The 11,887-nt window shown below is 33.1% G+C and overlaps 1 protein-coding gene across 1 annotated transcript; it reads left to right on the plus strand.

Annotated features, from left to right (window-relative positions):
• The first annotated feature begins 6,626 nt into the window (after nt 1-6,626).
• LOC145166635 (uncharacterized) lies at nt 6,627-10,294 on the plus strand. The gene is made up of 2 exons (XM_079085654.1): nt 6,627-9,556; nt 9,704-10,294. Exons 1-2 carry the CDS (start codon nt 6,637-6,639, stop codon nt 10,006-10,008), a joined length of 3,225 nt encoding a protein of 1,074 aa, XP_078941780.1. The 5' UTR covers nt 6,627-6,636; the 3' UTR covers nt 10,009-10,294.
• Nucleotides 10,295-11,887: the final 1,593 nt, after the last annotated feature.

The following is an 11,887-nucleotide window of genomic DNA, read 5'->3' on the forward strand; positions in this document are numbered from 1 at the left end:
AAGTCTCAAGAGTTTGGATTATATCTCACAAATCACATTTGGAATCAAGAACTAGTATGTTACCAAGTATAAGTCACGAATTTTTATAACAACAACTATAAGGATTTGCTTCAATATTTGCTTAAACAAGTTGTTGGACAAAATATTTTGAAAATGATTAAAGTATGGAAATAATAATATTTTGGATCATTTTTGGCCAAACATAAATACAAGGGTTATATTGGAATATTATGTCATACTTATGACTTTTTACCAGATTAACAAACTATTTGTGGTTATTTATAAATATTTAATATAAATAATTTTATCAAGAAAAATATATGAAAACAGAGTTTTCATGACAGCATATTTGCATGTCATAAACTGCTGTCGTAAAACCTTCAAGAACATAAGTAATGTTCTATATGTCATAAAACAAAAAATGCGTGTCATAACCTGCAATCATAAATTTACACAAATTATAACTTGACACTTTTTCTCTTGACTAATATGGGCCTGAGCCAACAATTTATAAAAAGGAAAGTCCATTTTGTCAATACCGATTATGTTGGGTCATTTTGTTAAGCGTTCAAAATGGCTTATCTTTCAATAAACGATATGGAACGAGAACGATATTTCTATTCAATGAGTACAAAATTCATTATTTATCTAACGAATAATGGACCTCAAGCGATTGCTCAAAAGGTTGTTAATATTCTAGTCAGACAAATCTCAAAAGTACCTAAATATAAAAATATTAGTGTACGTCTAAAGTCCTGTAAGGAGTTATAGTCAGAGTCTCCTGAAGGGAGATCGGGAATTTGTGTATAGATCTATACGGGGTTGACATCCCGCACCTTCGTTGTTCGCTATAGCTAGACCGGCCAGTCTAGGGTGACAAATGTCTTTATCCAGAATGAGGGCGCCTGAGAAACGCCAAAACAGGCTTCCGTCATATTAGTATGTGTGACAACCGTCAAATTCAAGTCAAAGTCAAAGTCAAAATTAACAAGTCAAACTTAATTAGTACTAGTATGCTAAAAGTTATTCTATGTATAAACTGGGCATTTGTATGTCAAGGATTCAAGTGTTCCAGATATTCTAAGTGTTAACAATGTAAAAACCCTAAAAAGGGAGTTAAACGCTTCAAAACACGACTAAGGACCCTCTCTGGGACTTAAAACAATCATAAACGAAGTATAACGGGGTTCACGAACCTTGCATACGAGATTATGCGATAATAATGGCTAAGTTTAAATCTCTCCCAAATCTCTCTAAGTATGTGAAATCTCTCCAAGTATGTGAAATCTCTCCCAAATCTCTCCAAGTATGCGAAATCTCTCCAAGTATGTGAAATCTCTCGCAAATCTCTCCAAGTATGTGAAATCTCTCCAATTATGTGAAATCTCTCCCAAATCTCTCCAAATATGTGAAATCTCTCCCAAATCTCTCTAAGTATGTGAAATCTCTCCAAGTATGTGAAATCTCTCCCAAATCTCTCCAAGTATGTGAAATCTCTCCAAGTATATGAAATCTCTCCCAAATCTCTCTAAGTATGTGAAATCTCTCCAAGTATGTGAAATCTCTTCCAAATCTCTCCAAGTATGTGAAATCACTCCCAAATCTCTCTCAAAATCTCTCTCAACTTTTTATAGTCATCCCGACCCTTAACATGGTTTTTGGGATGTTACAAAAAACTTCACAGTAACAAGATCTAAGAAAGTAACATCTGAAATGATTAACTCAGGAATCATCAGATCAGTTCGCAGTACCAATCGATAGCAAGTCAAAACCCTATATCCGACACGATTTGTATCAAATCTAAAAGGTTTAACAATGTGAAACACAACAAAGAAAGCAGAAATAGAGATAAACTACTAACACACAAGCTTTGAAGATCGATGTACAATAGCAATCGAATAGCCTATATCTCTGATACCCTGTTAAGAAACTAGAAACTCAAGAACTTCCCAACATGATCAGTTTACTTTTTATTGTAAACCAAATCGTTCGTATAGAACTTTTACAAGGGAAATCTCACTACAGAATACACTCATGCTCTGATTATTAAGCAAGAACTAAAGAACACAACTATTACACAAAACCCTAATCGGAAGTCTCTTCGGAGAGACGAGAGAAAAATATCTAAGTTTAAAGGGAGTTAGAGAAAAAATGAATGAAATACATATTAAGTAGCTTGGTATAATAAAGACGCGCAGAGCACCATGGAGCGACCCATGACCCATGCACAAACCGACATCCGCAATGAATAAACAACAATACCCCACAACTATATCACGAATAACATAAACAACCCTTAAACAAAATTAATGTTAAGATTGATAAACAAGTATATATTTCAACACACTTCAACCACTCTGCGTCTACAACAGAAATTGATTCACACTTTTGAAGAATCATCAATCTGTTTTTAGTTGATAATTTTTTTATGATTTGGATGGATTCAAATGATTTAGTAGTGGTTTCCAATGGATTCAATATGAATTTGGTAATCGATATGGGTTCAGATGATTTGGTTGCGGTTACTGCACTTGGGAGTCTTGAATTGGTTTTGTTAACTGTGTAAGCTGATAAAAATTTGTTGGCTTCCCTTTTACACTTGTGTAATTGTTGTTGGATGGATGTCCTTCATAAATCTTTATGGTGGTGTACATTCATGTTGTGAGATGGCTTCCTCCCTTTCGATTCAATTTTTTATTGTTTTGCCCCTCATGTTACTTTGGTGAAATTAACATTTTTTGTACTGTTGCATACATGCTGTGAGATGGCTTTCTCCTTTTTGATTCAACTTTTGACCATTTTTCCCCTAGTGTTGCTTTGGCGAAATTCAACCGTTTTTTGGTGTTGCCCTTGCATTCATCTTAAAGCTTCATGTGCAGAATTCTTTCTTACGATGCGAAGATATCAAAGTTTATAGTTTTTTTTTGGTGTTGCTTCGTTTCAAGACATAATTCCTCGTTTCTTTTGGCTGGTAAATTGGGAGCATTGATCAATTTGATAGGTATGTTTGCTTTTATAATTAAGGTTTTATTAAAATTACTTGGAAAACAAAAATAAATATGTCTAAGGTGTTGTTTGTTTTTTCGAAGCGAAAATTCATGAAGTCTGCGGACTACCTCTGAAATGAAATCATTTGCAGGAGAAGAGGTGGACCATACAGTTGCAACTTATAATAAAAAGCATGTTTGTTTTTTAACATCTGCAGGCTGCAACAATAAAATAAAATTTAAATAAACTGATTTTACAAACTGAAAATAGTTCTCAAAACTGAAATTTTAATAATTGTGGTCTTAAAACATTTAAAGAATACTAAAAATAACATGTAAAAAAGCAAAAATATATAACTTTTAAAAAAATCTAAAAAAATGTGAAAAAAAAGCTATTAGTTTTTTTCTAGAAAAAACTAATTTTAAATAACATAAAAAAAGAAAATTATAAAAAAATAAGAAAATATTGCAAACAATGTCTAGAAAATTCGTAAAATAATCACACATATTAAAAAAGATGCAACCGAAACTGAAAATATTATTAAAAGAAAAAATTAAAAAAATCAAAGTTTTTTTTTAATCAAGTTATAAAAAATTATGGAAACTATAAAAAGAAATTGTATCAAATCCATAAATCAAATTTTTTTTAAAAAAAAAAAATCAAGTTATACCAAATTTCTAAAAAAAATCATTTGGAAAAAATGAAATTTGAAGATGTTTGAAGAGACAAGTCAAGTGCTGGGCCGCGCAGAACACACACATAGATTTTATAGTCTGAAGTCTTCTAAAAAAACAAACTGCTGCAAGAAGGAAAATGTTGTGCGTGTGTTGCGTCGCCCAGCAAAAAAAATTTCTGAAGAGGTTTCTCTAAAAAAAACAAACAACCTCTAACTATTTAATCGAAGTTATATTGGGCTTTTATTTCCATCAAAAATTTTGTGAAGATGAATTCTAAGGATTGTGTAAACTAATCAGTTGAAACAAACCATAACATAACTTGTATTTCACTTTTTATTGTTAGTTTATTCTCCGCCTCCACATCACTAAAGCGGTTCGGCTCATCTCAGCCACTTGCTGCCTATTTCTGTTGTCATATGTTCCTCTCCGGCGACCACCAACCACCTGCTTGTTGCTTCTCCACTCTTGTCTTCACCTCACTTGCGCTCCCTTCTTTTTGTCGGTATTTATTCTCTCTCTAGTCTCGCCTTTACTTTGGTAAATTGGAAGTGAAAGATGAAATAACTAGAATAGAGTTTCACTTCTATTGCATGTTGCCTGTTGGTAATATTAGTAAGCTAAAAAGTCGTACTCAGTAGATGAAAAGTAGTCTGCAACTAGGCACTAGTACTTGGCTATGAATAGGGCTGTAAACGAACTGAATGTTCAGCGAACTGTTCGTGAACCGTTCGTCGGGAAGTTCATTTATATTCGTTTATTTAATAAATGAACGAACATGAGCACAAATTCTCGTTCGTTTAGTTAAACGAACGAACATGAACAATGGTCTCGTTCGTTTAATTATGTTCGTGAACGTTCGTTTATGTTGTTCGTTTACGTTTGTTTATGTTCATTTATATAAGTTCCTTTTATCTTTATATATGTTTAAGTGTGTTTATTACATTACTATATTATATGTTCATTTATGTTCATATATGTTTGTTTATCTTTATTCGTTTATGTTCGTTTGTTTATGTTCGTTTAACATGTTCACGAACATAAACGAACGAACATAAACAATGTAATTTGTTAAACGAACGAACATGAACAAGAAAACTCGTTCGTTTAACTGTTACTGTTCGTTCATTTGTTCAGTTAACTTAAACGAACGAACATGAACAAGTCTCGTTCGTATTCGTTCGATTCGTTTACAGCCCTAGTTATGAACAATATCATATCACAACTTACACACGTTACACGATTGTTGTTTCAAAGTAACAATAACAAGTATTTCGTCGCCCCACGCGTTGCGGCGGAAAAATCCTATATAAATTGGATCATAAAAGTATAAAATAAGGTTTCAAACCAAACAATTATGTATGGAGTAGACATTCAAAATAAAGTGTGAAAACTTGAACTTATTAATTAAACGTTTAAATAAAAAAGTAATATTAATAAAAATAAAAACTATAAAAACAATTATGTAAAGAACCAAAACCATAAATTTAAAATATAGTAAGGACTAAAATCATAACTTAAAATTACCAATAATTTAAGTTTAAATTATGAAGAATAAAAATTATTTAGTCGAAATTATTTTAGAGAAGAAAATGTAAATACGAGAATTATTAATAATAGGTGCAAATTTGCTATTTTCAGGAAAATGGTTGTTTCACAATTTATATTATATTCTATAAAACTTATACCTTGATCCAGACTTTTTTTTTTTTTCAAACGACGTAGTTACTATATGTTTGGGATTGAACGAATGATCTTCTAGTTAGACAAGTTGTTCGTATATACCTAAGGTTAGTATATTATATTTTATACAATTTGTACCTTGATTTGGACTTAGTCTATTTTGATCTTTCATTAGTAAAAGGTAAAGAACACTTTTAGAAACCCATGTTGCAATATATATATATATATATATATATATATATATATATATATATATATATATATATATATATATATTCCAAAGTAGACTAAATTATATATTTGTTTATTAATAAAGTGTATTTTGGTAGTTTTTTATTGTTTATAAATGATATTGCTTTTTTTTATTTGATTTATTTATGTTGGTTATTGATTGTTTTTAGAATATAAGAACTCCCCTGTAGCAATTTTAAGATATTTATGAGCTTTTGTTAAAGTTAGGTTTGATATTTGGGATTAGGGTTAATATAATTTTTGTTTTAGATAATATTATTGACAATCCCGTCCAATAATTACTTTTTTTTGCTTATTTTGTCATTTTATTTGAGTTGGATACCCACTGCTTCAGGAGATAAAAGGAAATAACTTATGAAATACATGCAGGGAACAATAAGAACCATCACTTTTTATTTAATTATCTTCATATTAAATTCTTTAATTTACGATTTTTCCTCATTCACGCCTTCAATGAACACACCATGTCCATTTGTTTTTCAGATTCTTTTAAAGGACCTTTATGTCCTTTTAAAGGACCTTTATGTCCCTATATATATTGACCCATTCACACTGTTTTCACCTGCTTATTATTAATATAATAATCATCAGTTACACAACTGATTATGAAGTAACACACAATTTGAGTAAAACTTCTATTATCACTTATCAGAAAACAAAAATAAATACATCTAAATAATCTAGTTAAGTTATATTATTATATTGTTAAATCCAGCAATAACATATAATATGGCATGTTGTCTTTTTGTTATCCTAGCGCCTTGCTAAACTTCAGGTTACAATGAATTCTATTGTTCTAAAAAAGGATTAATGTCATGACAGATACATACAATTCAAAGTGTAATACACATCTTTGTGGAAAAGTTTGATCACACGTTATATAAAAGACACGCCTAGTGGAAAATTATTAAATTGTCCAAATTTCCTCTTCAAGCACGTGAAAAAAGAAGACAACAGAAAAAGCTTAAGGTAGCTCAAGTATAAATTAGGACATGCAAACCTTTCCTTTTTTATTAAAAGCAACATGACAAAGCAAATAATGTCTTCTTCAAACTTGTTATTTTTCTCTCTGGCTCTACTAATCATAACACTCTCCCACAGACAAAATTTCAGTTCTGCTTCTTTGGAGGAAGCCAATGCTCTTTTTAAATGGAAAACAAGCCTTCAAATCCCCAGCAACTCCTTGCTCTCTTCATGGATTCCCCTCCCTTTAAATTCCAGTGCATCAGTTCCATGCACTTCTTGGATTGGAGTAGTTTGCAATGCTGATGGGAGCATTCAGAGGTTGAACCTCACATCATCTGGATTAAAGGGTACGCTTCATCGATTTTCATTCTCTTTGCTACGCAATCTTACGCATTTTGATCTCAGTCTAAACAACTTCTTTGGCCCCATCCCACCAGCAATAAGACACTTGTCCAAACTTATCCATCTTGATTTTTCTAAGAATATGTTTTCTGGAGTAATCCCACCTGAAATAGGAACCCTGCACCCACTAACCATCTTGTACCTATACTCAAACAATATATCTGGTCCCATTCCTATTGAACTTGGGAATTTGAAGTCTCTCACCGATCTTGCTGTAAGCCACAATCAACTTAGTGGTTCTATTCCTTCATCATTGGGTAATTTGACATCTTTAAATCTCCTTTATTTGTACAGAAATCAACTCTCTGGTTCTATTCCTATTGAACTTGGGAATTTGAAGTCTCTTGCTGATCTTCAGGTGAGCCACAATCAACTTAATGGCTCTATTCCTTTATCTCTAGCAAACCTGAGTAACCTACAATTTCTGTACCTAAGTGAGAATAAATTATCTGGTCACATTCCTATTGAACTTGGGAATTTGAAGTATCTTGCTGATCTTGAGGTGAGCTACAATCAACTTAATGGCTCTATTCCTTCATCATTGGGTGATTTGACATCTTTGAATGTTCTTTTTTTGCAAAACAATCAACTCTCTGGTCCCATTCCTATTGAACTTGGGAATTTAAAGTCTCTCATTATTCTTCATGTGAGCACCAATCAACTTAGTGGCTCTATTCCTTCATCACTGGGCAATCTGACATCTTTGAATTTCCTTTATTTGTACAGAAATCAACTAACCGGCCCTATTCCTATTGAACTTGGGAATTTGAAGTCTCTCACTGATCTTCAGGTGAGCCACAATCAACTTAATGGCTCTATTCCTTCATCACTGGGCAATCTGACATCTTTGAATGTCCTTTATTTGCACCAAAATCAACTCTCTGGTCCCATTCCTATTGAACTTGGGAATTTAAAGTCTCTCACTGAACTTTTCATGAGCACCAATCTGCTTAGTGGTTCTATTCCTTCATCACTAGCAAACCTCAGCAACCTACAGACATTGTACCTCCAGGGGAATAATTTATCTGGTCCCATTCCTAGTGAACTTGGGAAGTTGAAGTCTCTCACTCGTCTTTCGGTGAGAGTAAATCAGCTTAGTGGTTTTATTCCTTCATCGTTTGGTGATTTGACATCTTTAAATCTCCTTTATATGTCTTACAATGAGCTTGCTGGTCCCATTCCTAGTGAACTTGGGAAGTTGAAGTCTCTCACTGATTTTCAGATGAACAACAATCAAATTAGTGGTTCTATTCCTCCAGAGTTTGGAAATTTAACTCAACTAAGAAGACTTAATCTGTCTTCAAATCGTTTGGTTGGTGAGATCCCAAAGAAGTTTGGGAAGATAAAAAGTATGTTGGAACTGTACTTGGCTGGCAACCAACTTTCAGGCGTTATACCTCTGGAGCTTGGAATTTGTGAACTCCTTGAAGTAGTCGATCTATCCAAAAATAGATTGAATGGGTCGATTCCAACAAGTATTGGTCAATGGGCACATATCCACTACTTGAATCTTAGTAATAACAAGCTCAGTGAGAAAATTCCCTCCCAGATTGGTAAATTAGTTCAGCTCACAGAACTTGATTTATCTCAGAATTTTCTCATAAAAGAGATACCATCTGAAGTTCAAAGTCTGCAAAGTTTGATAAAATTGGATCTTTCTCACAATAGACTATCTGGTTCTATTCCTGATGCTTTTACAAGTTTGCCTAACGGGATTCATATCAACCTTTCTTTCAATAAGCTGTCAGGTCCAATCCCCCCTTGTGCTAACTTTGTGAATGCGTCCATAGAAAACAATCCAGATTTGTGTGGGAATGTTACGGGAGTGAAACTTTGTCCAAGTCAAACTATGAAGAAGAAAAATGATCCCTTTCATCATAAGCTTATCCTTGTAATTATGCTCCCTCTTATCGGGTCTGTTTTACTTGGTGTATTCACGTACCGCCTCATTGCTTATCAACAACGAAAGAAAAAGTCTCCACAAAAACCATCGGATGAAGAAATCGGTGATTATTTCTCTATTACAAGTTTTGATGGAAAAGTGGTGTATGTTGATATCTTGAAAGCAACAAATGATTTCGATGAAGCATACTGCATTGGGACCGGAGGATATGGTATAGTTTACAAAGCTGAGCTACAACCTGACCATGTGGTAGCTGTCAAGAAACTACACCCATCATCTGAGAATGTTGATCATAATGGATTCCTTAATGAGGTACGAGCATTAACGAACATAAGGCATCGAAACATAGTGAAACTCTATGGATATTGCTCCCATGTCCGCCACTCATTTCTGATTTATGAATACCTTGAAAATGGAAGCCTTGAATCAATCTTAAGAAGCGATGTCTTGGCAAAAGAATTGGATTGGTTGAAAAGGGTAAATATTGTAAAGGGTGTAGCTAATGGTTTGGCTTATATGCATCATGACTGCTCACCACCTATAACTCATAGAGACATATCCATAGCCAACATCCTTCTTGATTCTAATTATGAGGCACATATTTCTGATTTTGGCACATCCAAGATTTTAAAGCTCGATTCATCCAACTGGACTGCAATTGCTGGCACCTATGGTTACATCGCGCCAGGTAATACTATATTGTGATTGTAGTTCTACATCTTCTTAACTTTTATGATATATATAAATATGTATATGTACATATATGTATCTATGTTAGAATCTTGTGGGGTTGATATAGCTTTTTTGTTTTTATCTCATGTGTCTTTGGATGTAGAGCTTGCTTATACGATGGTGGCAAATGAGAAATGCGATGTGTATAGCTTTGGAGTTGTTCCAGTAGAAGTGATAATGGGAAAGCATCCAGGAGATCTCATAACATCTTTACCAACATTGTCTGATGATGATGATTATTTGGTGCAAGCAAACGTGGGAGATAGTCGGATACATCCTCCCTCATCCCAAGTTGAGAAACAAGTTAAGTTGGTTTTGAGTCTCTCAAGAGCATGTTTGAACTCCAATCCACATGAAAGACCAACAATGCAACAAGTTTCAAATCGGTTAACGAAGGATCTGCTTTGAATTGACATCTCTTGCTTGATCAATATATTCTACTTTCAGTGTTCTTTTTACTTTTCTTAAGTTCCCTATATATATGCATCTTGTCAATATGTATTCATTTGAATAGCTTTTTGTTAAGAAACTTCACATATGTTTGTGAACAAATAAGTAAATGCAAATTACTATGCTTCTAAAAACTGACTACTGGAAACCAAGGACAACACCATCACAAAAAAGTCAAGCTTTGACCACCTGCGTGTTAGATGTAATCTTATTAATGCAAGTATAAAAAGCTTCTTCATCTGAATCTCCCTTCCATGTCTACTGGTAGCTAGCACCAAATTGGCACCAGTAGTTTCATGCATGGATACTCAATGGATCATGGAAGAAATTGCAAAGTGATTGTCATTTGTGAACATTGTTACTGCAATCAGGAAAGAAGTAAAACAAGGGCTCTCCCTCCACATATATTGATGGGCATCAAATTTTTCCAAAGACATGCTATTTAATGTTAACCAAGTTTTGCCAAGGATATAAGAACATTAACTAGCTACAAAAATAAGTAAGTCTGGTTCACATTTTAAAGTGTAATGTTAGCTAATATATCAATAGCATTGCCTGAAAACCATACTTCTCTCATTCTGTAATATTGGGTGTGTACAAAATGTTTGGGGCATAACTAACAAATGTTTGGAGACCATTTATTTTCTGTAAATATTCTTTGTTATCAAGTACTCTATGAAATCACAACACTGCACTATAAACAAACCAATACCATACAGCTGATGTGGCATTAAATTCAAAAAATAAATAAAATTCATCCAGGCATTTCATCAAACAGTTAATATTCATCAGACTAACATTTTTGCAAGGAGCATGTACAAGTGATCCCAATAGGAGTGTTGGAAGAAGATAGCACAGAAAAATGAGGAAAGACACCAATACATACCTTTTAATTGATATCCACTTCAACCATCCTGAACTACACTTCAACCACTCTGAGTCTACTATGGAAATGGATTCACACTTTTGTGTAATCACCAATCTGTTTGAAGTTGATAAATTTTCTGCGATTTGGATGGATTCAATTGATAAATTGCGGTTTCTGCACTTGGGAATCTGGAATTGGGTTCGTCAATGGTGTAAGCGGGGATCTGAAAGTAGAATTGTTGGGTGCCTTGTGCTATACAGTTATATGGTCGCTTTGGAAAACACGCAATTCCAGAGTTTTTAATAGGTGTTATAATCATCAAGATATAGTGTTTGATGAGATTCAATTTCTATCCTTCAACTGGGTAAATAACAGAGAGGCAGTAGATTCAAACTTGCCATGGAAAACAGGTGCATTGATCGTGTTTAAGTTCACCTCCATCACAGTTGTTATAAATAACAATGTACTTTCATTGATTTGTTTATTATTAATATCTTAAATGAATTTGTACTTTGAATAATCTACCAAATTATAGATTGTTCCAAGTATAGTGTTAATAAGATAAAGGGCACATAGCACAAAAAACATTATGTTTTCACCTTTTCATTCTTTTATTTTTTCGATTTTGACATTAAACACTGCATTTCCCAACTATCTTCAATTTTGACCTTTTCATTTTTTTCCAACACAAAAGACATTACATTTTCATTTTTTGTCAACTTTATCGGTGCATTTTCCAATTTTGTTTCTAAAGACGCTATCTTCACTTTTTTTTAATGATTTGGACATCGTATTTTCCAACTCAGCATGACACACTCTGGTCTGATGAAACGGTTGAAATTAAACAAAATAGGAAAATATGATCTTCTATTTAAAACAAAAAATAATGCAGTATCAAAATCGAAAAAAGTGAAAACATAATGTCTTTTGTGCCATTTTCCCTAAGATAAATATAAAAAGTACAATGTC

Source organism: Lactuca virosa, chromosome 3, assembly GCF_052849685.1.
Source record: "Lactuca virosa cultivar CGN04683 chromosome 3, Lactuca_virosa_CGN04683_v6, whole genome shotgun sequence".
NCBI classification, from domain to species: domain Eukaryota; kingdom Viridiplantae; phylum Streptophyta; class Magnoliopsida; order Asterales; family Asteraceae; genus Lactuca; species Lactuca virosa.

Excerpts from the sequence above, each read along its gene's own strand:
- LOC145166635 (XM_079085654.1), top strand. The coding sequence starts at position 6,637 with ATGTCTTCTTCAAACTTGTTATTTTTCTCTCTGGCTCTACTAATCATA. Across the intron at positions 9,557-9,703 it reads CTATGGTTACATCGCGCCAG|AGCTTGCTTATACGATGGTG; the intron begins GTAATACTATAT and ends CTTTGGATGTAG.